Genomic DNA, 26,683 nt, shown 5'->3' with positions numbered 1-26,683 from the left:
ACTAGGAAGTCCATTTTTCCAGCCTCAGAAGGCAGTGGACAATGGTGTTGTTTGGACCAGACATTGCCATGAAAAACCCAGTCAGGGATAAGACACTCACCCACGCAGCGGCTAACCTTATAACAATAAAATAATAGAATCATGGAGTTGGATGAGGCCACAAGGGCCATCAAATCTAACCCCTTGTCATGCAGGAAATCACAATCAAAGCATGTCCAACAGTATGCAGCGGAATCTTATAGCACCCTGAGACCACTAAAAGAAAGAGATTGGCAGCACGAACCTTCATGGCCTTGAGCCCAATTCATCATATGCACAAAAGGTCACAAAAGATCTAATAATCCAGGGACCAGTTGTATGGCAAGCCCATCAACAGGCATTTTCATTTAAAATGTAACTATTTAGAATAGTTAACAGGTAATTGTGTTCCTATTATGGCAAATCCCGTCAGGGCTCTGCAGGATGTCTGTATGGGATTTGAAGCAATCCCTTAGCAGAAAAACCTGATTTTATCTTTTAAAACACTCATGGGGGAAGGGGGGTCTCTCCTGGGATGGAGAGGAGGCTGTTTGTCTGTTTGTTTCTGATTAAGAATTTTTCTTAACTTCCTGTATTAGTGAGAAACCATCTCATGGAAGAAACGGTATTTTTTAGTTTCTTCCCTTTAACAGACATCTCTCCTGTGAAAGAAGGGAAGTAGAGGGGAGCTGGCTCTCCTGAGGCTAGCTGACTGAGGTTCCCTGTGTTTCCTAACAGGGACGTAACCTTTTTGCCACAAATGGAGCTTGGTTGGTCACCTTAATCCAATATATCTATCACCTCATATTAGATGATTTATCAAAGATCTTCAATGCGTGTACGCATTAGAGATCTGCTGAATGACCAGAGGAGGGAAGTATCTTTTTCCTTGCTTGAGTCCCCCAGTTTATTAGCATTTAAATGAATCTGTATTGTTAAAGCTTATGTTCTTAATGAGAAGTGCTATGGCTGATACCAGTTTGCACAAGGGAGGCAGAACCATGTGCTCATCTTGTGTCTTAGGCTGTTCCAGCTAAGGCAAAAAGGCTCTGGCCCTAATGGCGTCAGGGAGAGAGGCCCATGAGGAGGGAAGAAAAATCATCATGTGGATTTTATGGCTAGCACTCTCCCTGGATGACTTAGTTTGCAGGCATCTTCTCTAGCCTGATAAAAAGGAGAGGGGGGTGAGCAGAAACAGCACAGCTCACACCTCATGGGCTAACAGTACTAAAATGAACAACAGAAAAGTTAACCAGCATCTCTTGTAAATCTGAACCCCCAGACCTGTTGATGTGGAGGCTCTCCCCTCCTTTATGTGCCCCATCAAGGGAGACTGCCTAGGCAGTAAGTAGCTTCTTCCAGGCACTGAGGAAACTGCTCTTAAGTTAGCACTGACTGAAGACCATTGGTAACCATGGGTAGATAGCTGCATATGGCCTATAGTGTAGCCCTGATATTCACAGGACATTTTGTTTTATTTATGTTTCAGACAGCCTCAACGTCAAGCTGGGGTTTAGAAGCTTAGCCCTTTTAATCTCAGGCAGGCTTTATAGTAACCCGGCTGCATTATAGAAGCTGGCTTGCTCCTCAACTCCCTTCCCACTTGCATAGGTAGCTGGGAAGGGCAGGGGAGGCTGCCGTGGGACATGGCTCCCCATTTATCTGAGGTATATCTGGATCCTGAGAAAGGATAATCTCTGATGGAAAGGAGAGGCCAAACGCTCCAACTGCTCTCTCAAGAGTGCCATAGTTTGGGGCAGCCAAACACAATTGGGGGTGAAGGGAACTCTCCACCCATGATATCCACAAGTGGTTTCACCCCATTTTTGTTGTTGTTGTTATTTTTGAGGAGGGAACAGAGGAGGATTTGTATCCATGTGCTCTCTCAGAAAAATCATAGAATCCTAGGGTTGGAAGAGATCCCAGGGGCCATCCAGTCCAACCCCATTCTGTCATGCAGGAACTCTCAATCAAAGCATAACCAATAGATGGCCCTCCAGCCTCTGTTTAGAAGTGGGTGGCACAGGCCATGCTCTCTATGGTAAGGACCTGAAGCCATTTTGTGCTTTTTTGTGGGATGTTCTGTGGCAGCCAAAAAAGACCATTTTAGAGTTGGAAGCTTCAGCTCCTGCTGGGCCCTGTATAGCTTCCTTTACAGCCATGCAGCCAAAATGGCAGCTGTAGAACACAGAGGAGGAGTCCTCTGCCTCCTTCCACACCATCTCATTTTAAGAATTCAAAAGGAATATGCAGGAGCCCTGGCAACACCACCATGTGTTTCCGAGTCTGCAATAGGATCTCCCACACCTGTTGGGGTCCTGGGTACCATTGGGGCCAGAGATGGGAAGGAAGGGGGAGACCAAGAGTTTATGCCCCCATCTGCCCTCCTGGCAGAGTCCCAAACCTTTTGTAGGCATAGTACCTGCAATGGAAATGGCAGAGGCCTCCTGGCAATGTCTGTACCAAGCTGAGGGCATTAGATCTGGCAAAGGTTCCTTGCTGGCTGGAGAGAGAGGGCCCCTGGTACTCACCCCTTTTCCTGTGTCTTCTGGCTGGCTTGCCTCTCTGACCTTGGCCCTGTTTCAGGCTGGGCAGAGGTGATGCAGAGAAATCCTTTGCCATGGCTTTTGGCTGACCTGTCCTCTGAACCCTGGCCCTAAATGGGCTGGGCAGAGATGCTGAGAAGGGAAGTTTCCATGACTTCTGCCCAATTTCCTCACTGATCCCTGGCCCTAAACAGGCTGGGCAGAGGTGATGTGGAGAAACAGAGACATGGAAGGGATACCCCTCACCACCTGTTCTCACGGCTCCCATGTGCTGCAAAGCTGCTTGCAGAAATCTCCTGTGCTCCCACTATGAAAGTGGGCAGCTTTGGAGGAGAGGGAGAGTCATAGGCAAAGCCAAGACCTTTCTCCAATCCTGGGAGCCCTTGCCATATTAAGTCTTTCTTCATGCTCCCAAGGCAGCAAGAGAAACGAAGAGAAGAAAAGGACTGAAGTGGCAGTAGTGAAGAAGCTGCAGAGCAACAGCAAACACATCCTACTGGGTCTCCCTCTGAAGCCGGCTCCCTCTGTTGAGCTGGCAGACCCTGAGCTAGGGAAGCCTGAGCTAAGGATGATCCTTAACCTGTGCTCTTGGGGTCCTCTGCCATAACCACCACCAAGAAAGGGGGGAAAGGCAGGAGAGAGGAGAAGAAGGGAAGGCCAAGAAAACTCTCAAACCGCTTTCGGAGAAAAGAAAAACTTTTCTGGCTCGAAGAGACACATCCTGCTAGGAGCGTAGGCAGGAACAAAACTGGGGCCCAGGGGAGCTAGCTCCTCCCTATATAGGAGGACGTTCTTTGTTCTATTGTCCCTGCCTACAGGAGCAAATTGGGAGGAGCTAACCCAGAATACAGGAGGTTAGGACCCTGTCTGCTGGGAAAACAGAAAAGAGCTGCTTGCCAGTTCTTCAGTCTTTGCAGATGGCTGCCAGGCACGATAATGAATCCCAGTCCCTCACACAGTTTCACTACCAGTTCTTACAGTTTCCACAGTAATTGCTGGGTAATGGGGTCCTATGGCAATCCCTCTGCTCTTCCCCTGATCCAGAAGGTCAGTTGCTGACCAGAGTTTACCTCCAGCCAGTTAAAATCCACCATAGCGTCTTTCCCTGTGGAGATTCATGATCCCACAAAAAGGGAAAGCTTCAGCCTGCCATCTTCGCTGGAAGTCCTTTCAGTCAGACAAATAACACAGATACTATCTCAAGTCTGAAGGTCCTTTACAGAGCAGGCTTTGGTTTAAAAGGCTTCTACATTTTACTAGAAGAGGAAAGAATAAATTTCTAGAAAACCTCTTGGTCCAACAGGAGATGATACAACAGAATACTGAGTTGATGGGAAGAATCTATTTTAACTTACCCAAGACTGTTGTCTGTGTAGGGAAGGGCCATCAGGTCAGAAACTTTATTTTTTTCTGAAGTGTTCTAGAGAAAATGTGGAATCATACAAAGGAAAATCAAATACCGAATTTAACATAATCTCATTGGGTGCATACATGCACACAAACACATACAGAATGGGCCCATGTTGTTAACTTCAGTGGGGGTAGCAAAGCATTGGCAGGAAATCCCAGTACATTATAGATGAGGAAAATACAAATATATACAAATATCTTCAAGGGTTATGATTTTTAAAGTATGAAAATATTTGGGTTACAGTACTACCTTAAAGATGTAACTACATTATTTAAGCAAACTATATGATGGTGAACTTCATAGAATCATCAAGTTGGAAGAAACCACAAGGCCCATCCAAGCCCCTACCATGCAGGAATACACAATCAAAGCATTCCTGACAGATGGCTATCCAACCTCTGTTTAAGAATCTCCAATGAAGCAGACTCTACTACACTCTAGTGCAGCATGTTTCACTAATCAACAGCTCTTACCATCATGTTGTTCTTCCTAATGTTTAGTGGAATCACTCAGGCCCATAGCTAGGCCTTTAGGGGCCCTGGGGCAGAAAGTACATTTGGGGCCCCTATATTTTTTCATGTTCAAACATATTGTATGGTCATGTGTGTGTTTTACTATACATTAGCAGTTAGTGATGACAGGTCATGCCAGACAAACATGATCTCTTTCTTTGATAAAATTACCAGCTCGGTAGATGAAGGGAATGCTGTGGATATAGTATAGCTTGATTTCAGTAAGGCCTTTGACAAAGTTCCCCATGACATTTTTGCAAACAAGCTTGTAAAATGTGGGCTAGACAAGGTAACTGTTACATGGATTTGTAATTGGTTGACTGGCCAAAGCCAAAGAGTGCTCAGCAATGGCTCCTTTTCATCCTGGAGAGAAGTGACCAGTGGGGTCCCACAGGGCTCTGTCCTGGGGCCAGTGTTATTCAACATCTTTATCAATGACTTGGATGAAAGAATTGGGAGCATACTTATCAAATTTGCAGATGACACCAAATTAGAGGGAGTAGCTAATACCCCAGAGGCCAGGGCCAAAATTCAAAATGACCTGAATAAACAAGAAAGTTGGGCCACAGCTAACAAAATGAACTTCAACAGGGAGAAATGTAAGGTACTGCACTTAGGGCGGAAAAATGAAATGCACAGATATAAGATGGGGGACACCTGGCTGAACAAGACTACATGTGAAAGGGATTTGGGAGTCCAAGTAGACCACAAATTGAACATGAGTCAACAGTGCGATGCAGCAGCTAACAAGGCCAATGCGATTTTAGGCTGCATCAGTAAAAGTATGGTGTCTAGATCAAGGGAAGTAATAGTGCCACTCTATTCTGCTTTGGTCAGGCCCCACCTGGAATATTAATAATAAACAATAATAAAAATTTTATTTGTGTTTCCCCACCTCTCCCAATTGGGTCGAAGCGGGGTTACAGACTAATAAAATCACAGTACCTATAATTAAAATTCTCTAACCCATTATAAAGATTAAAACCAACATATTAACTAATGGTTAAGAATAACCATACAATACATAATACAGTACGTTCGGGAATTAAGCAGCATCTCAGTTCAGGGGCATCTCAGTCATTATCTTATAACACATCTGGATATGCTTGGCGAAATAGTTCGGTTTTCACTGCTTTCCTGAATATCTCTACTGAGGGCGCCAATCGGATGTTCTCAGGAAGGCTGTTCCACAGTCTCGGAGCCCTTACTGAAAAGGCTCTTTGTGAAGTGGAAGCATATTTGGGGTTCATGGTTTCCAATAACTTCTTGCCCGATGTTCTAAGGGTGCGGGGCAGATTGTATGGGGAGAGGCAGTCCTGCAAGTAACTCGGACCCGAGCCATATAGGGCTTTATAGGTCATAACCAACACCTTGTATTGTGCCCGGAAGCTAATAGGGAGCCAGTGAAGATCTTTCAAAATAGGTGTTATATGGTCAAACCTTGAAGAACCGGTGACCAGTCTGGCTCCCATATTTTTTACTAATTGAAGCTTCAGAACTTGGTACAAGGGTAGCCCCATGTAGAGTGCATTACAGAAGTTTAGACAAGAGGTTACCAGTGCGTGTACCACTGTTTCAAGGCCCCTTCAGTCCAGGTAGGGTCGCAGTTGGCGTTATCAACCGAAGTTGATAGCAAGCACTGCTGGCCGTCGCATCTACTTGAGATGTCAACTGCAGGGACGAATCCAGAAGTACTCCTAGACTGCGAACTTCGTCTTTCAGGGGAAGTGTGACCCCGTCAAGGACGGGCTGACAAATTTCCTTCCTTGAACCTTGGGGGCCTATCACTGGTACTTCCGTTTTCTTTGGATTCACACTGAGTTTGTTTTCCCTCATCCAGCCCATTACCACCTTCAAGCAGGCATTCAGAGGAGAGATGCCGTCCTTAGACACTGAGTCAGTCAGAGACATAGAGAACCATATTTGAGTGTCATCAGCATACTGATAACACCTCGCCCCATATCTCCGGATGATCTCTCCCAGCGGTTTCATGTAAATGTTAAACAACATGGGGGACAGAATAGCTCCTTGAGGGACACCAGATGTCACTTCCCTCCTAGAGGAGCAAGCGCCCTCCAGCTTCACCATCTGGAATCTACCCAAGAGGTAGGAATGGAACCACTGGAGCGCAGTGCCTCCGATTCCTAACTCTCTCAGGCATTCCAGAAGGATACCGTGGTCGACAGTATCGAAAGCCGCTGAGATGTCCAAGAGTACCAAAAAGGTCACACTTCCCCTGTCGGCGCTCAAACGGAGATCATTGACTAAGGCGACCATGGCTGTCTCAACTCCATAGCCCGCTCTGAAGCCAGTTTGAAATGGGTCCAGAAAATTGGTATCATCCAAGAAAGATTGGAGTTGGAAGGCAACTGCTCTCATGATCACCTTGCCCAAAAATGGTAACAAAGAGACTGGTCTGTAATTATTTCTCACCAGGGGATCCAGAGAGGGTTTTTTTAGTCGTGGTTTAACCACTGCTAACTTTAATTTAGATAGAAATTTTCCCTCTCGGAAGGATGCATTCATTGATTATGAGTCGTAACAGTGTAGTTACTGTATCTCCTCCCTGGGCGGTCAACCAGGAAGGGCAGGGATCGAGAGCGCACGTTGTCCTCCTTAAACCTCCAAGGAGCTTGTCCACTTCATCGGTATTTACAAACTCCAAATGATCCAGTTTAACAGAGGCCACAGAAGCTCTGGATACCTCTCCTATTGCTTCTGTTGTAATGCCGGATTCGAGATCAGCCCTTATCCGAGAGATTTTATCTGTGAAGAAGTTGTTAAAGTCCTCACAGCAGGCTTTAGTTGGTGCTAATATAGGGTTCAGGGCGGGAGGCAGCTGAGTAAGCTCTCTCACCACCCTGAAAAGCTCTGCTGGACGCGACTCTACAGATGCAATACGTGCAGCATAGAACGAATTCTTTGCTGCACCCACTGCCACTCCATAGGCCTTCAAGAGGCTCTGATGAAGTGTCTTATCGGATAGGCGCCGATGTCTCCACCAGCTGCGCTCTAGTCATTGTGCGGCCTGCTTCATTTCCCGAAGATCTTCCGTATACCATGCTTTCCTATTAGAAGAGGGCTGCAAAGGAAGCTCGGGAGCGATACTGTTTATAGCCCTGTTATTGTGTCTAGTTCTGGGCACCACAGTTCAAAAAGGATGTTGAAAAACTGGAGCATGTCCAAAGGAGGGCGACTGAAATGGTAAAGGGTCTGGAAACCATGTCCTATGAGGAACGACTTAAGGAGCTGGGGATGTTTAGCCTGAAGAAGAGAAGATTAAGAGGTGATACTTGAAAGGATGTCATACTGAGGAGGGAGCTGACTTGTTTTCAGCTGCCCCAAAGACTAGGACCCGGAACAATGGATGAAAGATACAGGAAGAGAATCCACCTGAACATTAGGAGGAACCTCCTGACAGTAAGGGCTGTTCGACAGTGGAACACAGTCCTTCCTCAGAGTGTAGTGGAGTTTCCTTCCTTGGAGGTCTTTAAGCAGAGGCTGGATGGCCATCTGTTGGGGATGCTTTGATTGAGAGTTCCTGCATGGCAGATTGGGGTTGGACTGGATGGCCCTTGCGGTCTCTTCCAACTCTAAGATTCTAGCCAGGAAGGCTGCTGTAGGAAGGGAAATATATGGGCATTGTAACGTATCCTGGTCCACAGTCCCAGAATACTTTGAACCAGGTGAAGTGCCTGAACAGTGTTCAAAGACACCTTCATGCAAGAGTGTGTTACAGTACTCCAAAGAGGTTATAACCATATTTCTAGCTGTATTTCTAACATAACTTCAGCTGTTACGTGTTTGCTAGAATGCATCCGAGGAAGTAGACTGAAATCTACGAAAGCTCATGCTGCCAACTTCTTTCTGTTATATTATTACTATTATTATACTTAATAATAATTTTCAAAAAATATGACACATTATTATCAGCTATTAAATAAAGGTGTGCCCTCATCATCACTGCCCTGGCATTTGTTTGCCTGGCAAAATAGGCCTATAGAGATGGATCTGTTATGAAAGAAGCATGCATAATCCAGAAATTAAAACGAAACAGGGTGGAATTAGAATAAAATTCCTTTCCAAACTGTCTGAAGGCACTCAAGGAAATCCTTGCGTTTTTTGACGTGTGTGGGGGGTGGAGGAGGAGCTCTTTCCAGGTCTACTTTTTAAGAACTTTGCCCAATGTTGTGAGACATACTGAGGCCTTTTAAAAGCTACCACACAGGAAACACTCCGAAATCAACCTGAATGTGGAGATCCAACCAACAGTGCGTTAAAAGAGTATACACTTGCCCCTCCATATTTGCTAGGGTTAGGGGCACAAGACCCCAGTGAATGTGGAAAAACCACAAATAACACCACCACCATGTTTTAACCTGAGAGGACCCCTCTCTAGGAATCTCTAGGTCCTCCAACGCAACTCTGTGGTCAATGTCCGACAGACACTGACCATAGAATTGTACTGGAGGAGCTTCAAATGCCTAGAGGAGTGTCGTCTCTAGGAATCTATAGGTCTTTCAGTGCAACCTTTAGTTAAAGTTCACCACAGAGTTGCATTGGAGGACCTAGAGATTCCTAGGGAGAACACATTCAACAAATCCGTGAGTAATCAAATCCGCAAGTATCAAAGCCGCAAATATGGAGGGATGAGAGTGTGTGTGTATACACACACAAACAGAAACACACACACACACACACACACACACACACAATACTGTACCTTCAAAGGAGGTCTTGAAGTAACTATTAGGGGGAAGGGAAATCCTTCAAGGTTCTAAAACAGATAGATAGATAGATAGATAGATAGATAGATAGATAGATAGATAGATAGCAGAATACAGTGGCACTATTACTTCTCTTGATCTAGACACTATACTTTTATTGATGCAGCCTAAAATTGCATTGGCCTTTTTAGCTGCTGCATCGCACTGTTGACTCATGTTCAACTTCTCCTCTGGTCAGGCCCCACCTGGAATACTGTGTCCAGTTCTGGGCACCACAATTCAAAAAGGACATTGAGAAACCGGAGCATGTCCAGAGGAAGGCGACTAAAATGGTGAAAGGTCTGGAAACCTTGCCCTATGAAGAACGACTTAGGGAGCTGGGGATGTTTAGCCTGGAGAAGAGAAGGTTAAGAGGTGATATGATAGCCCTGTTTAAATATTTGAAAGGATGTCATATTGAGGAGGGAGCAAGCTTGTTTTCTGCTGCTCCAGAGAACAGGACCCGGAACAATGGATGCAAGCTACAGGAAAAGAGATTCCACCTCAACATTAGGAAGAACTTCCTGACAGTAAGGGCTGTTTGACAGTGGAACACACTCCCTCGGAGTGTAGTGGAGTCTCCTTCCTTGGAGGTCTTTAAGCAGAGGCTGGATGGCCATCTGTTGTGGATGCTTTGATTTGGATTTCCTGCATGACAGGGGGTTGGACTGGATGGCCCGTGCGGTCTCTTCCAACTCTATGATTCTATGATTTAAACATTTAAATCTTTGTTGTGTGTGGAGGGTGGTAACAGCAGTAGATAAAATATGAATTAATACCAAGTCTTTTGAGTTCATGTTAGCATGGGAGAGGGTATGAATATCCCAATATTATCTTAAATAGGTTGGAATAGAAAGTCAACAGGAGCCATGAAAGCCCAATTCACTTTTTGGAAGCTTTAGATAGGTCTTATCTCTTGGTTCCAAAGATCTGGTGGCAGTCCTACGGACCACCCCCCCACACACACACACACACCGCATACAGACACATATTCCTGGTTCCAGCCCATTAGCTACCTTAGCCACTTGGTCTTGCACAAAGTGAGAGACAGCACCATAAGTGTACCTGGACAGCCTGAACTTTTTGCTGCAGATTTTTTGTCATTCTACTTGATCTTGTCCTTTCTGCTTCATGTCTATGGACCCAGCCTCGCAGCTCATGACTCAGTCTGGAAATGCAATAGTATAATTATTTCTGTGTTGGAAAGTCAGAAAAATGATTGAGAGACATACAAAAAAGGTAAAAGACAACTTTCTACACAACCACAAAAAGTCTTGATAAAGAGATGATACTGACACTTCATTTTAGAAGAGTTTTTGTTGACACCCAGCCTCAAGAAGAATCCCTGAGTACATCTACGTGTAGCCAAAATATTAGAACCCTTGGATTTATTCATCAATATGTGACCAAATATATTACAATAAATAATATGTGAGAGCAGGGGTAGGCAATCTTTTTGAGCCGGGGGCCAGGTTGCTTTCCCTCAGACAACTGGGGGGCCGAAGCAAAAAAATAAATAATTAAATAATTTTTTTTAAAAAAAAAATAAATATATAAATAAACCAGGACAAATGTAGGACAAAATTTTCAAATGGAAGACACTTTTTTTAAAAAATGGAGGACACGCAAAAAAAATTTGCTGATTTTTAAAAAAATGTTAATATAAATGCATGTTTCTGAGGCTTCTATAGACAATTGCCCCCCAAAGGCCCCGGCGGCAATCGGCGGCAGGACCAGGCTGGGGCCGGTCCCAAGGCCTCGCAGGGCCGCAGTTTGCCTACCCCTGTGTGAGAGTATACATTCCAACTCTGCTTTCAGAACTCCAGTAGGAATCATTAATTACCTGTATAACAAATAGCTTCATTGATCACAGATATGTTGTAAGTACTTTGACAAATAGAACACACTATGCTTTCAGTAACAAATATAATTTGCCTTTTTCCACATTTGAAGTTCTTTGGAAACTGGGTAATTCATAGAAATAACCATAAGGTTAAGGGATGCCACAACTATTCTGAAGGCCACCAAAAGGAACAACAGCAACAATGATGATCTGAATTGCCAGCATATTTTTTCATCCCTTGCAAATGATAAAGTTATTACCTTTTTACAAGAAAAATTGCAAAAGGTATAAGGACTTTCATATGAAGTTCCTCTCTTGAAAGGCTGGAGAGTTCCAACCGGACCTCCTCACCTTCCAGAACGGCCAGGTTCGGCACTCAGACATCGAGAGCTTGCCGATGGTGGCTTGGTACAGACTGTGATCTTGGCTGCCCACAACCCAGAAGTCCTACGCTTCCAAATGGAAGAGATTTCGCCTGTTCCTCTCTGAGAGAGGCCTCTCTCCAGCGCAAGTGACAACTCCGGTGGTACTGGAGTTCCTGATGGCACTTGTGGATTCGGGGCTGCGCCTCACATCCGTTAAGTGCTACCTTTCTGCCACCTGTTCCCATTTCCAGTTTGATGGCAAACCTTCTTTTTTCAGGGACCCTCTTGTGAAGTTTCCTGAGAGGTTGTTCCAACCTCCACCCTCCGGTTTCGGTACCGACACTGGCTTGGAGTCTGGACGCTGTGCTGCCTGCTCTACAATCAAAGCCCTTCAAACCCATGGCCACAACGGGCTTGAGACTCTTGTCTTGGAAGACTGCCTTCCTTGTGGCCATCACCTCTGCCCACCATGCGGGTGAACTCTGTGCTTTACAGAGGGACCAACCTTTCCTTAGGTTCCATAAGGACAAAGTGGCCCTCCGTACCGATATCACCTTCCTGCCTAAGGTGGTGTTGGCCTTTCACATGTGCCAGGACATTGCGTTGCCGACTCTAGCCTTGAACCCGAACACCGACACCGAACATAGTTTGCATACTTTGGACGTTTGGCGGGTGCTTGTCTTCTATTTGGACAGAACTGCGGGTTCGAGCCATTCCGAGAGACTTTTTCAATGCTACTCGGAACCGAAGTTGGGACTCCCCCTGTCTCCACAAAGACTTTCTAAGTGGGTGGCTGGTATCATCCACCTTACCTATGAACTATTGGGCAAGCCTCTCCCGACCAGGGTTCGGTCCCATGCAGCTAGGGTAGTAGCGACATCCTCCGCTTTCCTTGCGGGGGTCCCCTTGGAGGATGTCTGCAAAGCTGCTGTTTGGTCCCAGCCCTTGACTTTTATTAAGCACTACAGACTGGACACCAGGGCCAAATGGGATTTGGAAGGGCAGTGTTGGTCTCGGGATTACATTGAATTACACTGTATTTTCATTTGTTTACATGTGCTGACATGATTGTATTGCATTTCTATTGTTGGTTCCATGCTCTGACTTGAATGCCTTTTTGCCAAATTTGGCTGGTTTACAGCATTTATGCAGTTTACAAGGGTCTTGCATGACCTAATGTGTTGTTCTTCTTTCATGTTACAATATTATTATTTGTTGAACTACAGGTTTCAGGTCTTTATGACCTACTGCGACTTGTGTGCCTTACGTCTTGCACAATCTCAGTGCTGTTGTTGAGGTACCAAAATGACTCACAGTTTTTGGGTTCAAACTATTTATTGTGATTAATAAACACACCTTGATTTGAACCTCATATCTTGCTTGGGTCTCATGACATTCGCTCCGCCGCTGACCTAAGCTTGTCAGTCTCAACCCATTTGTATGATTTGCAGAGATCACAAAGATGGAGGACAGGTTGCATACCTGTAACAGTATTTCTTCGAGTGGTCATCTGCGAATACATACAAATCTTGCCCGTCCTCCCCTCAGTGTCCTGCTCTTCACTGGCTCATTCTCATGTCTCTTGCACGGCTCCAATTGCGGAACTTGGGAAAGAGCAGGAATGCAAAGGGCTTATAAGGGATGGGCGGAGCTACCGCCAAAAAGTTGCAGAGTAAACTTTGCCCAGTGATTCTAGAAGTTTTCCGAGCAGCACTGCACAGGCGCAGTACAACCCATTTGTATGTATTTGCAGATGACCACTCGAAGAAATACCGTTACAGGTATGCAACCTGTCCATGCAACCTGTCCTTACAATCTTTACATAAATTATTAAGTATATAATACAAGAGAACAGCTCTCGGAAAACATTATACAGCTTGTAGCCACCAAGTTTCTGAATTTCTCAAGCACTAAAAATCCTCATCACCAACAAACAGGTTGCTCACCTGAGTAATTCAGTGTGGTTAATCAATGACTTGCAAGGTTTTGGAGAGATGTATAGCACTGGCTCCTCAGTAACTACCATCAGTGCTTTATTTTCTGAAACAGAATGTTTTAACCTAGAAAAAAATAGAAAGTATGACCTTTAACAACACAATTTGCTAAAGTAGCATTTCTGCTAAGGTATACAAAAATGAAAGTTATCTTATTTTTAGATTCCATACAAGATTGACAAGATTTCTGATTGCCTATTCAAGCAAATCCCTGGTAGCCAAGATGACAAAACTAAGGCTATTGTACTTTGGCTCATTAGAAAAGACAATGATGCTAGTAAAACTAGAGGGCAGAAGAAGGAGAGGTAGACTATACACATCAGCTGGCTAGATTCAATAAGAGAAGGCACAGGCATAAGTATATAGGAAATGAGTAACGCAGTGGAGGACAAGGAGACTCAGAAATATCTCACTCACAAGGTCGTCATGTGTCAAAGTCAACTTGAGGGCAACTAACAACAAACAGTCCTATCTAATCCAGTGAAAACAGCAAACTGACCAATCCTTGACTAGTTGTCTGCCAATGGCAGTCCAACATTAGTCCAACACTCAAACCTCTACACCAGGCTCTTAAACCTACTGAATGATTTTTGGTGAACTGTCACCTATGTATATATAAAGGATTTTTGTACCTGCGTATTGCCTTTAATCTTAGGGGCTTGTTTGTATTTGCTACATCTGCTTTTTGTCTTTATAACTGATCTGTGACTACAATTAAGCTGACTGGTCTAAAATGCCTTAGGTTTTGCTCAATCTGGGAACATTTTATCTAGAATAAAAAAAGAAAAGAAAAGAAAAAGTGGGGCAAAAGAAATGTATAAAGACATGCTGAAAGTTTTTGCTTCTGAAGGTCTTTCCAGGAAGCTTCTTTTTTAAAAAAAAAGACATGAGATGTACAGGCAACCTTCCATGGGGATGGGGACTACTTTCTCATGGCTCTGACACATCACAAACGAAGTGAGACTGTATCACTGTTATTTGCCTTGCTTCCTGTTCCTCCCCAGCAGCAAAATTTAGATGGTAAGCAAAGACCTGTCTTTTTTCCCTTTTAAATGATAAATAAATTGATGGTGTCCTGGAAATAAATAGAAACAAACTGAATTTTCATATTGAGCTTCCATTTCTTTCACACTTAATGACTAATACCCTTGTATAGGAACATCCCTCCCAACTCATGAATTCATACTTTGGAGCAGTGTAAAGGGGGAAATTTTAAGCGAGCTTTTTTAAGGGGAATATCCTAAATAATAGCTACCAATCCATCCCTCCCATTGCATCAGACATCAACTGTATCTCTTTTGTCTTTAAGAGCTCTATGAGTGTGTGTACATGCCTTCAAGTAATCTCTCAACTCACTTATGTTGACCCTATAAAATTCATAGGGATTTCTTAGGCAAGAAATATACAGATGTGATTTTGCCAGTTCATTCCTCTGAAATATTGTCTACAGCACTGGGTATTTATAGGCAGTCACCTACCCAAGTACAAACCGGGGCTAAGAAGAAAAAAAATTAATGGCTGGAAAATAAAATTGAAAATAATTCATCATAAAGGCAGCAGTAGAAAGAGGAATAAAGACAGACAGGAAAAATTAAAGAACATTTGAATCTATTTGGAGAGATAGCAGGGCTTCAAATTAATTGGAATAAATCAGAAATGATGTTATTTAATTATACAAAAAAGAAGAATTGGAGTTTATGAAACAAAAAGAGTTAGGGATAACAATAAAAAGTAACATAAAATATTTAGAAATTAATATAACGAAAGATTTAAAAGAAATGGAAGGGAAAATTTTTATAGTACTACAGAAAGAAATTGAAAAAAATTAGTAGAATATAAGAAAATTCAATTATTATGGTTTGGAAGAATAGCATTAGTCAAAATGAAATTTTTACCGAAACTAATTTTTTTTTATTCAGAATGATACCACTAAAAACATCAGAGGTAGAATTAAGTAAATGGCAACAGTTACTAAATGTATATTGTAATGGAGGAAAAAGAAGTAGATTAATAAATAATTTTGGTACGAGTCTCAGAAAAAAGGAGGGTTAGGCCTCGCTAATATAAAAGGATATTATGAAGCCAGCCACTTAAGATATGTAATAGAGGGTATGTTGGATGTTTCAGATTTGGACTGGTTAGAAATAGGGAAAAAAGAGATAGGTATGAAAATAGAGAAAATTTTCTTTAAAGAAATTAGTAGGAAAGAAATTAAAGAAATTGAAAACCCATTTATGAAAAATATATTAGAAATTTGGAATAAATATAAAAAAGGATTAATGAATGAAAACTCAATGATAACACCAATAATAAAGGAAAAATCCTTCCCCCAAAATTTAAAAGACTTATTTGATAAAGAATTAAAGGAAAGGAAAATAGATAAAATGGAAAATTAGGTGGAATTAAAAATAGGAAAAGAAAATATAAAAGAAAAACTTAGGGGGATAAATACATCTTGGCTACATTTTATGCAAATAGAACAATGGTTTAAAATTGGAAGAAAAATATAGGGAAAGGAAATTATATACAATTTGAACAAATAGTTCAGAAAGAAAAGAAATGGAGGAAGATGAAAATATGAAAGGTATAACTAGCAAAATCTATAAAATATTAATGGAGAATAAAGGAGAAAAATTAAATCAAACTATTTTAAAAGAAATATGGGAAGATGAATTAGGATGTAAAATTTGTAATAATGAATGGAATAAGATTTGGGAACAAAGACATTTGAAAAATTTATCGGTGCGAATTAAGGAAAATTATTATAAATTGATTTGGAAATGGTATTTGACACCAGTGAGACTACATAATATAAACAAAGATAATTCAAAATATTGTTGGAGAGGCTGTCAGGAAGTAGGATCATATCTACATATGTGGTGGAAATGTAAATATGTACAAAAATTTTGGGAAATAGTAATATTAGAGATAGAAAATATTGTGAATGTAAAGATAGATAGAAAACAAAATATAGTATTGTTATCAATATACAATGAAGTAGAATGGAAAGAAGAAAAAAACCTTGTAACAAATTTGTTTACTGCTGCGTGATTAATCACAGCAAAAAACTGGAAAACAAATAAATGTGAAATTGGAGGATTGGTATAAAGAAGTTTGGAAGCTAGCAATTAATGACAAATTAACAAGTAAATTGAAAGTAAAAAAAGAATTATGGAAAAGAAACTATTTTGATGAAACATGGAAAAAATTATTAAAAATCTAGTAAGAAAAGAAGATGGGAAATTACCTCCACAGGAGGAGTCAAAATTTTGGATGGCTCTGTGGTTAGGGTGCACTGAGGTGATATTTATGATTTTTTTGTAAAAAAAAATGAATAAGATGCAAAAGTACATGCATGTATGGAAAGAATATTAAATCTGTTTTGTTTTGTAAAATTTCAAAAATACTAAATAAAAAAACTCTTGGAATCATTTATCAGAAGAAACGGTATGCAAACATGAAGGAGCAGCAATTAGGAAGGGAGGGCTACAAGGAGTGCGAAGGCTGAAGGAGACACAAAGTGGAAACCAACAGCTTCAACACCATATTGCTCACTTCATATAAGAAATCAATAACAGAGGCAAGTCAGCAGATACATGACACAATTAGATCAGTCAAGTCATGGCAACACAAGTACAAGATGAAAAATGGAGAATTCTTCAGTGCTGCAGCCTCACTTCTCCCAAACCTTCCCTCTAAACAAGGCATGTGTTCTGTGGACCTCAAGCAGAGTGCCTACAATAGAGAATGCTGGTTGTAAAGACATTACTAACATTCTTGTCTTGCTGCAAAACTTACAAAACTTCCTTGAGTATTCATGATTTCAGCACATCTGTTGCTGATTACACAAAAGACTCTGGAGAAAAGACTCCGATAGGATGAAACAACCCATTAGCTGAGAAAGCCAAAGCTGCAATATGGAGATAATTAAGCACACATTTGCACAGTACCTGACAGTAAGCCTCTGCAACAGACCAACAAAAACACCAGGAGAGAAACAGAGAATGAACGCTGTCCAGGCAACCCAAGGAACAAACAGCAGCTACAGGCTCAGCTGGAGCATCAGGAACAAATACACACATGCTACCTTGAAAATGATTACTTATACAGACAGACTTAGAAGGGGGGTGGAGGAGAATACTAGACGTGTATTTATTTATTTAATGCCAGGCCAATTTATAAGGACTGGTTTTTAAAACTAGATTCAGTGTTTCCAGGAGCAGATTTTTCCTTCAGAATTGTTTTTTGTCAATGTATCACAGAATCATAGAGTTATAGAGTTGGAAGGGGTCCCAAAGGCCATCCCTTACAATCAAAGCAATCCCAACAGATGGCCATCCAATTTCCAAAGAAGGAAACTCTACCGCTTTCTGAAACAGTGTATTCCACTGCTGGATGTAACTTACAAGAAAAGAAGTTGAGAAAAGGCATACAACTACACTCGTCCCGCCTGATTCGTGGGGATCCGTTCCACCCTCGCCCCTTCCCCCATGAATCAGAAATATCGCCTTGAGGCCTGTTCTTTTCGGTTGCTACTGACATTTCTTTCTCTGGGAACTTAGGGGAGTACAGCTATAACAGATAACACAGTTCTGAGGGAAGAACAGAAAATAGATGAATTTAGTTTTGCTACGCAATAGCAAAAAAAACATATGTGATGTAGTAAGCAAAACTTATCAGCCAATCAGGAGTTAGTGAGCACGCAGTGTCCATGAGTTTAGGCTATGTCTGTATGTAGGATACAGTCTTCCAGTCACATCTTGCTCTGATATTATAGACACAGCTAACATGGCTCTTGAACAGGGAAATTCTAATGAAACCTGCATACAGAATTTAGATCAAATGAATACGTTTCAAACAAGATGGAGGATTTGGAAACAGAAATACACGCTTAAATATTAGAATCTGCAGAATTCCTGAATGGATGGAGCAAAACAACATGATTCCATATCATGGCAGAATAACACCTATCCAGGACTCAATCTCCTATCCACTTACATAGAACGAACACATCAAATATAAGCTCTCAATCCGAGGCAAAATACGCTCCCCAGAGACATAATCGTACACTTTGCACATTATTAAAACAAACCACAAATAGTGAAGAAGCTTACCAGCAGCCCTTACCAGGATTCCACTGTGCAATATACCAAGATGTCTCTTCTGAAACATCAAGAAAATGCCAGAGTTTAAAACCCTTTACCTCTCTACTCCAACAAGCAAGCATGTGAGTTGGACCTAGTAGTCTTTAACAATAACTCTGTCATGACCACTACAACTAAAACTCATCTACTTCACACATGTGGAGGCTTAGACATTAAAGTGCCCCAGGAACTTGAGAGAGAGGTAAAGAATAATGTCTCATCTTCAACTGCACCCAAGCCTGAACAAACAACCAAATCCTGGATGACAGCAAAACAAGGAAAACACAATCATCTTGGTGAGCCTACACTAGTCACACTATTAAAGTGACTCTGATCGAATTTCAACTCAAAATAATAATAATAATAAAATAACCAGAGAAGAGATCTTCTGACATCATAAAGTGGATAGCTAAACATAACTACCGTCACCCTGAACTTCACCATGCATCAACTTCTGGTTTCTCTCCAACAATCTCCCCCCCCCCCCCGCCATCTAGTCTCTCTCCCCCTTCATCTTCCCACCCTAATCTTAGTGACTGATGGCTGCCATATTTGAAAAGAATAGGCTTCCCACTAACAACTGTTAATTATTCTCAATTCTGAAGATGACATTTTACATGGAAATAGCCTCACTCTAAACTGCATCCATATTGTTTCAACTCTCTTTCTACCAACAATCCTTTCCCACCCTACTCCTTGCTCTATCACAGTGATTCCCAAAGTGGTCCAGGTGGACCCCCAGGGGTCCACGGGAGACTTGACGGGGGGGGGGGGGGGTTATGTTGGCATGGGAAAAAAATGGGGGTTCACAAGTTGTAAGTGGGGGGCCACGGAAACAGGGCCGGCTCGTCCATATTATAGGCAAACTAAGCAGCTGCCTAGGGCGCCAATCTCTAGGGGACGCCAGAGAGAGAGAAAGAAAGAGAGTGCCTTATCACTATTACTGAAATGCCACCATAATGCCGCCATTCCCTCTTTTACTCTCCTGAATGCCAATGGGCCTTGTTACATCTCCTGCTCTGGCACTAATGTCAATGTGCCACCATTTTCTGCTTTTGAATGCAATTCACCCTTTACTCGTGCTGGTAACTGCCTTCTTATATGGAAAACAAAAACAACCTATCTTAACAGCTCTCTTACTAACTAATCTTTCCCATCTCTTAGATAGGTTTCTTTAAATCTATCTAAGATTTAAATCCTCCAATTTACCCTTTCCTCTTCTTTTGACTTGGAGGACAAAATTGGGGGCATACTTATCAAATTTGCAGATGACACCAAATTAGGGGGAGCAGCTAATACCTCAGAGGACAGGATCAAAATTCAAAATGACCTGAATAGACTAGAAAGCTGGGCCAAAGCTAACAAAATGAAATTCAACAGGGAGAAATGTAAGGTACTGCACTAAGGGCGTAAAAATGAAATGCACCGATATAGGATAGGTGACAACTGGCTGAATGAGACTAAGTGTGAAAGGGATCTAGGAGTCCAAGTACACCACAAGTTGAATGTGAGTCAACAGTGCAATGTGGCAGCTAACAAGGCCAATGCAATTTTAGGCTGCAGCAATAGAAGTATAGTGTCTAGATCAAGGGAATTAATAGTGCCACTCTATTCTGCTTTGGTGAGGCCTCACCTGGAATATGGTGTCCAGTTGTGGGCACCACAATTCAAAATGGATGTGGAGAAAATGGAGGGCAACTAAAATGGTGAAGGGTCTGGAAAACATGACCTACGAGGTAGCTGGGTATGTTTAGCCTGGAGAAAAGAAGGTTAAGAGGTGATATGATAGCCCTGTTTAAATATTTGAAGGGATGTCATATTGAGGAGGGAGCAAGCTTGTTTTCTGCTGCTCCAGAGACTAGAACGCAGAACAATGGATGCAAACTGTAAGAAAAGAGATTCCACCTCAACATTAGGAGCAACTTCCGGACAGTAAGGGCTGTTCAACAGTGGAACAAACTCCCTCGGAGTGTAGTGGAGTCTACTTCCTTGGAGGTCTTCAAACAGAGGCTGGATGGCCATCTGTCGGGGATGCTTTGATTTAGATTTCCTGCATGATAGGGGGTTGGACTGGATGGCCCTTGCAGTCTTTTCCAACTCTATGATTCTATGATTAAGTTACTACTGAGATCTTTGCTCCTACAATCTACAGTAATAATGCTCACCCCTCCCCTTCACACACACACCCCTGAGGAGATCACCATTTAATAGCTCGATTCAGGCATGGGACACACTCCATACACTCTTCCTCTTGGTTTGTTATTAACTGTTGTTGCAATTATGTTACATTTAACTGTACTTTTGGGCTTTGGGATATATATATATTTAGGTCTGAGTCTCAAGATTCTCCTTCTCCCACCCTTAAAATGTTAATATTTACCTTAAAAAACTGTCTTTTTACAATAAATACATAGAAGGAGTACAGTATCGCCATCTCTCTTCAATACTGAATACACAACTGAAAACTGAATCTAATAATCAATCCAAAAGAGTCCTACCACATCTTAGACCTGTTTCCTGTCAGGTTGCCAATAACCACCACTATAATAAAAACCTCCTTAAAGGAACTAATACTACCTGGCTACAGGTACACCAAATTGCTGCCTTTGCATCACACCTAGCCTCAGCAGGAGAAAACCCACATCCACTCTCCTTTTTTGAAAATGTTTGTATGAACACTGCATCTCATAATAAAGGGACGGCATATTGAATAAATAAAGACAGAGAAAGCAGAGGAAACAGACATATGACCTTTTCCTGGGCAAGGCAAAAAGCTGAAGCAGGAGGAGATGAGGACCACTCATTTTAGGCGATGCAATATCTTACCTAGCCTGGGCAGTGACAAGAATTAACCCATTAAGAGATGGCTCTTTCTCCACTAACTGAGAATTATAAAACATCCCTACCATAATCATTTACTATGCATGTACAAGATACTATATATTGGAAGCCAGAAGCTTGTATGCATTTATGCTCACCGATCATTACTTCTGTCATCTGTTCCCTGAGGTACACTTGCAGAGAATTCAAGAAGATGCCTGCTCTGGTGAGCAGGGTTATTATGAAGTTCATCAGAAGTGGAGCCCCATTCAAGAACTCTAGAAAGAAAAGGTAAAACAAATAAATCTTATCACAGATTCCTTTGGCAAGCAAAGATATAGCCATGTTAGTCTGTAGAATCAGTACATAGAGAGAACTTGTAGCACCTTTGAGACTAATTGAAATAAAGAAGTTGGCAGCATGAGGTTTCATAGACTTCCCTCTACCAGGGACCAGGGACTGACATATATATGCCATTGGTAGGTGAGAATGTCAATTCAAATTCAAAATCCTTTGTGTATGGAAATTAAGTAACAAGTCCAGTTTTAACAATAGTCGTTAGTGAGACCTTGTGAACTGGTCAATGTGTACGGAAACGAAGAGGCAAGACCAGTTTGGCTTTTGGAAACTAGCCAGTGTAGGTGAAGGGAATAGATGACCATAGAATGTGTAGGACCCCCCCGCACACGCACACACACCACCATGCATCCTACACTCACCTATTCTCTTCACCTCTACAGGTTAGTTTTCAATATCAAACTGGTCTTGCCTCTTCATTTCCATACACAAGACAAGAGTGTGCTATCATAAACCAGGACTTCATCTTTCTATATTGATTTGAGAGAGGTCACACTTAGCAGCAGATGCCCATTTTGTTGCTGCCTTTCTTCAGAAAGTACCTCAGAAAGAATGCAGAGTGGGACTTCTCACTAAGTCATGAATTTCACAGGCTTCCCCTGGGCCAGTCATCTCTGAGCCAAGCCTGTCTTTCAGGAATGACAGGAACAAAGAAAAGGATAGCACCAGGAAAACCATGACCATTCACTGATGTCTTTGAAAGAAAGGCAGGATAAAAGTCTAAATATACCCTACCCATATTGCCAGGAGGAAGGAAAAAGTAAGCACACACAGAGCAGACATTCTGCTGTCACATCTGCAAAGAACTGATCAGTGAAGCACAAGTTTAATCAGATCACCTGGTACTTCTACACTCTTGTTTCCCTGAGACACACATGAGAATGGTAAATTGGGAAGCAATCTATGCTAGACAATTTAGTTGGACTTGATTCGTTAAGCTGGTTAAAAAGCAAAACCTATGTAATTAAATGTCAGTTCTATTTTTTTTAAAAAACAACAACAACATCTAAGTTTTATAGTAAGTAACTGCTTTGCTTCAGCTAATTATGATATCATCTGAAACATATGCTTGGTTATATATATTTTTCTGAGAACAGAATAATGCTTATATTAGAGCTGGGACGTTTCCAGCAGCATAAATGAAAATGGGTAAAGTTGGTAAGTGTCAGGAAAATAGTTCTTGTACTCGCTTTTCTAGACAAGAATCTCCAAAACACCAGCTCAAGTGACCCTTTCCTGGGCAAAGTGCAGAATCCACATTTGACAGCTGCAAGCAAACGAATTATTTTTATCATATGGTAAACCCAGCACATGATATAACACTAAACTCCAGTTTTATTGACACAAGAACTCTTCTCAGTATAACATGTGACCCAAGATTCAAATCATTATTATAAATGGGTAGCAGTGCAGCATTTTCAGAATGTCTGACCTTTATTTCTCGATGCTGGTAAGCTTTGATGCAGCCTAAAATTGTTTGCACAAACCAAAATACAGCATAATCCTATACATGTTTACACAGAAGTAAATCTCCACTACATTCAATGTGACATATTCCTAAGTAAGTTGTATAGTACTGTAGAATGCGTAAGTAAACAGCATTCTGAATCCTCGGATCCCCATACTATTCAACAGAAGTGTTTGTATACCTTTCCACAGTGAAACTGAATCACCATTTATGTTACCTCTCAGCCCCATTTTGCATGTAAAGTAAACATTTGTTTTTGGGCACAATTCAAAGTGCTGGTTATGACCTATAAAGTCCTATATGACTCAGGTCCACAATATTTGGCAGACCATATATCCTGATATAAACTGACCCAGGCCCAGAGATCCTCTGAAGAGTCCCTTCTCTCCATCCCACCACCATCACAAGCACAGTTGGTGGGAATGCAAGAAAGGGCCTTCTCGGTGGCTGCCCCTAGACTCTGGAACTCCCTTCCCAGAGATGGGTCCCTCCTTGTTGGCCTTCCACCAGCAGGTTAAAACCTTCTTATGCAGACAGGTTTTTTAAAACAATTTTCTTAAAGGACTAGAGTGTTGTATCATTTTAAATGTTTTAAAATTTTATCTTTTTAACTGTATTTTTATTCTTTTAATAAGTAATCTATTTTAATTTTTTTAATTGTTTTAATGTATCACTCTTCTATGTTTTTAATTGTACAGTATTGTTTTTAAATACTGTGAAACTGCTCTGAGTCCCAGTTCTGGGAAAAGAGCAGGATACAAATAAATATAACAGTAGTAATAACAACAATAACAGCATTCTGAAAATGAATTTTTCTTCATAAACTACTTGTTAATAAGCCAGACATAAGCGGATGTTATTTTGAGAATAGATTCAGTCATCCCTTCTCCCTACTAGAAGGAAACAGGTAATTCTGGCGACTATGAGGGCATGAAGGCAAGCCACAAGTATACTCAAGCTTGGGGTAGACAGTAACCAACCAAAATTGGGGAAGTCACCGGGAAATGATGGATTAACAGCGCTATTTTATAAAACATTCAAGGATGAATTGAGCGAAACTCTGCAACTGGTTATGAATGAAGCCCTGACAGGAAACCTTCCAAATTCATGGAGAGAAGCGGAGATTATATTGATTCCAAAAGAGGATAAGGATATATGTGATCCAACCAATTATTGACCTACAGTGGACCCTTGTTATACGCTGGGGTTTGGTTCCAAGATCCCCTGTGTATAACAAAATCCGTGTATGCTCAAGTCCCATTAAATATAATGACATAGCAAAATGGTGTCCCTAATAAAAAATGGAAAATCAAGGTAAATTTATACTTTTTTGGAACATTTTCAAACCGTGTATGCTTGAATCTGTGTATTAAAAATCCGTGTATAAGAAGGGCCGACTGTATATCCTTACTTAATAATGATTATAAAACATTCTCATTTATTTTGGCAAATTGACTTATGAAAAGTTTGAAAATTTTGATTGATGAAGATCAAAAAGGATTTCTTCCAAATCGACATATAAGAGAAAATTCGAGAACTTTAATTGACATTATAGAGTAACATGAAAGACATAATGATAAAAAATTAGGGTTGGGGGTTTTTTTTGGACTTAGAGAAAGCCTTTGATTCAGTGAATTGGTCCACATTAATGGAATTGCTAAAGAAAATCAATATAGGGAATAATTTCACCAATTGGATAGAGAAAATATATAGCAAACAAAAAGCCCAAATTAGAATCAATGGAGAGAAAAGAAAATTTATAGAAATACAACGAGGAACGAGACAAGGATGCCCCTTGTCTCCACTCCTGTTTCTATTAATTATAGAGCTATTAATAAAAGAAATAAAGGGAGAAACCCAAATAAAAGGTGTAAAAAATTAAGAAATATAACTACAAGATTAGAGCCTTTGCGGACGACGTAATATTATTTGAAGACGACCCAATAGAAAATCACAAAAATTTTAGAAATTCTGGAAAAATTTGGGGAACCAACGGGATGTAAAATCAACAAAAATAAATTGGTTATTTTGACAAAAAATATGAGAGAGGCAGAAAACAAACAACTGGAAGAAGAAGTCAGAATTAAAGTAGGGAGAAAAGTTAGATATTTGGGGCTACAAATTACACAAAAAATGTTGAATTATTTGAAACTATAAAAAAGTATGGAATAATATTAAGAAAGATCTGATTAAATGGAATAAATTAAACCTAACAATAATGGGCAGAATATCTGCTATTAAAATGTTTGTACTACCAAAGATCCTTTTTTTTATTTCAAACCCTACCAATCAGACAACATATTTAAACAATGGGATAAAGATTTATCACAATTTATTTGGAGAGGTAAGAAGGCAAGAGTTAAATTTAAAGTTTTGCAAGATACATGAGAAAGAGGTGGATTAAATCTCCCAAATTTAAAATTGTATTTTGAAGCTTGTTGCCTGTTATGGATTAAGGATTGGGTCATGTTAGAGGATGACAAATTACTAGAATTAGAGGGTGCTGGGACAACATTCAGATGGCATGCGTATCTGGTTTATGTGAAGGACAAACAAAAATCACTGCATAAGGAAAGCACTAATTAGAGTTTAGAATAAATATTAAAAAAGGATTGGGTTTCTCCTCAAGAAGCCTTTTATTGGAGGGAAATGGTGAGAGAAGAGAAATGGTATACATACAAAGATATATTAAATAAGATAAGAAACAAACTAGAAGTAAAACCAAAAGAAAGATTAAATGAAGAAGGATGGAATATTAATTTGTTCGCCCACAGACAAATTCATGAAAGATTTTTGGAGGATATCAAAACTTATGGAATAGAACTAAATCAGGAAAAATCAGAAATAGAAAAAATTTTAACAGAAGAGAAAGATAAATTGAAAGGGAAATTATATAAAGTACTGCTGAAATTTGAAATGGAGGATGAGGTGGTGAAAGATCAAATGGTGAAATGGGCTAAAAATTTTGGATATGTCATTCAAATGACACAATGGGAAAAGGTCTGGAGAAATAATTACAAGCTCACAGTCTCTCAAAATCTATGATAAAACTTTCATAAAATGTTTTTCCAATGCTACCTCACACCTGAAAAAAATTCAAAGATTTATAAAACCAAAAAGAATTTATGTTGGAAATGTAAAAAAGAAGTCAGAACTTTCTATCACTGCTGGTGGGCATGCAAATGGGTAAAGAACTATTGGAAGACAATAAATGAACAAATCAATATAATTCTAAAGAAGAAAATAAGATTAAAACCAGAATGTTATCTGTAAGGAATATTTGAGGAGGATATAAAAGGGGAAGAGGAGAAAATTATGTATTATATGGTGACTTTAGTTAGAATTTGTTTTGCACAAAAATGCAAAAATGAAACCTGTCCAACAACTGAGGATTGGTTAATGAAATTATATGAAGGAATAGATGAATATACTTACACAA

At 40.8% G+C, this 26,683-nt stretch overlaps 1 protein-coding gene across 2 annotated transcripts in view; it reads right to left on the bottom strand.

The window, feature by feature from the left end:
- The window catches only part of ATF6 (activating transcription factor 6), a 134,248-nt gene that overhangs the window by 87,772 nt on the left and 19,793 nt on the right, over nucleotides 1-26,683 (bottom strand). Inside the window, exons 10-14 of one of the 2 annotated variants that reach the window (XM_089516008.1) lie at nucleotides 21,578-21,697; nucleotides 13,408-13,521; nucleotides 10,319-10,421; nucleotides 9,211-9,264; nucleotides 3,920-3,984 (exon numbers count right to left, since the gene is read on the bottom strand). In XM_089516008.1, coding sequence (XP_089372134.1) covers nucleotides 3,920-3,984; nucleotides 9,211-9,264; nucleotides 10,319-10,421; nucleotides 13,408-13,521; nucleotides 21,578-21,697 — 456 coding nt within the window. The remainder of the gene's footprint in view (nucleotides 1-3,919; nucleotides 3,985-9,210; nucleotides 9,265-10,318; nucleotides 10,422-13,407; nucleotides 13,522-21,577; nucleotides 21,698-26,683) is intronic. The other variant, XM_089516009.1, reaches the window with a different exon arrangement.

Source organism: Sceloporus occidentalis, unplaced genomic scaffold (genome assembly GCF_023333645.1).
Source record: "Sceloporus occidentalis isolate IW3139 unplaced genomic scaffold, rSceOcc1.0.p SCAF_3, whole genome shotgun sequence".
NCBI classification, from domain to species: domain Eukaryota; kingdom Metazoa; phylum Chordata; class Lepidosauria; order Squamata; family Phrynosomatidae; genus Sceloporus; species Sceloporus occidentalis.
The sequence above is the reverse complement of the archived record's forward strand: the minus strand, read 5'-3'. Positions and strand labels throughout refer to the sequence as shown.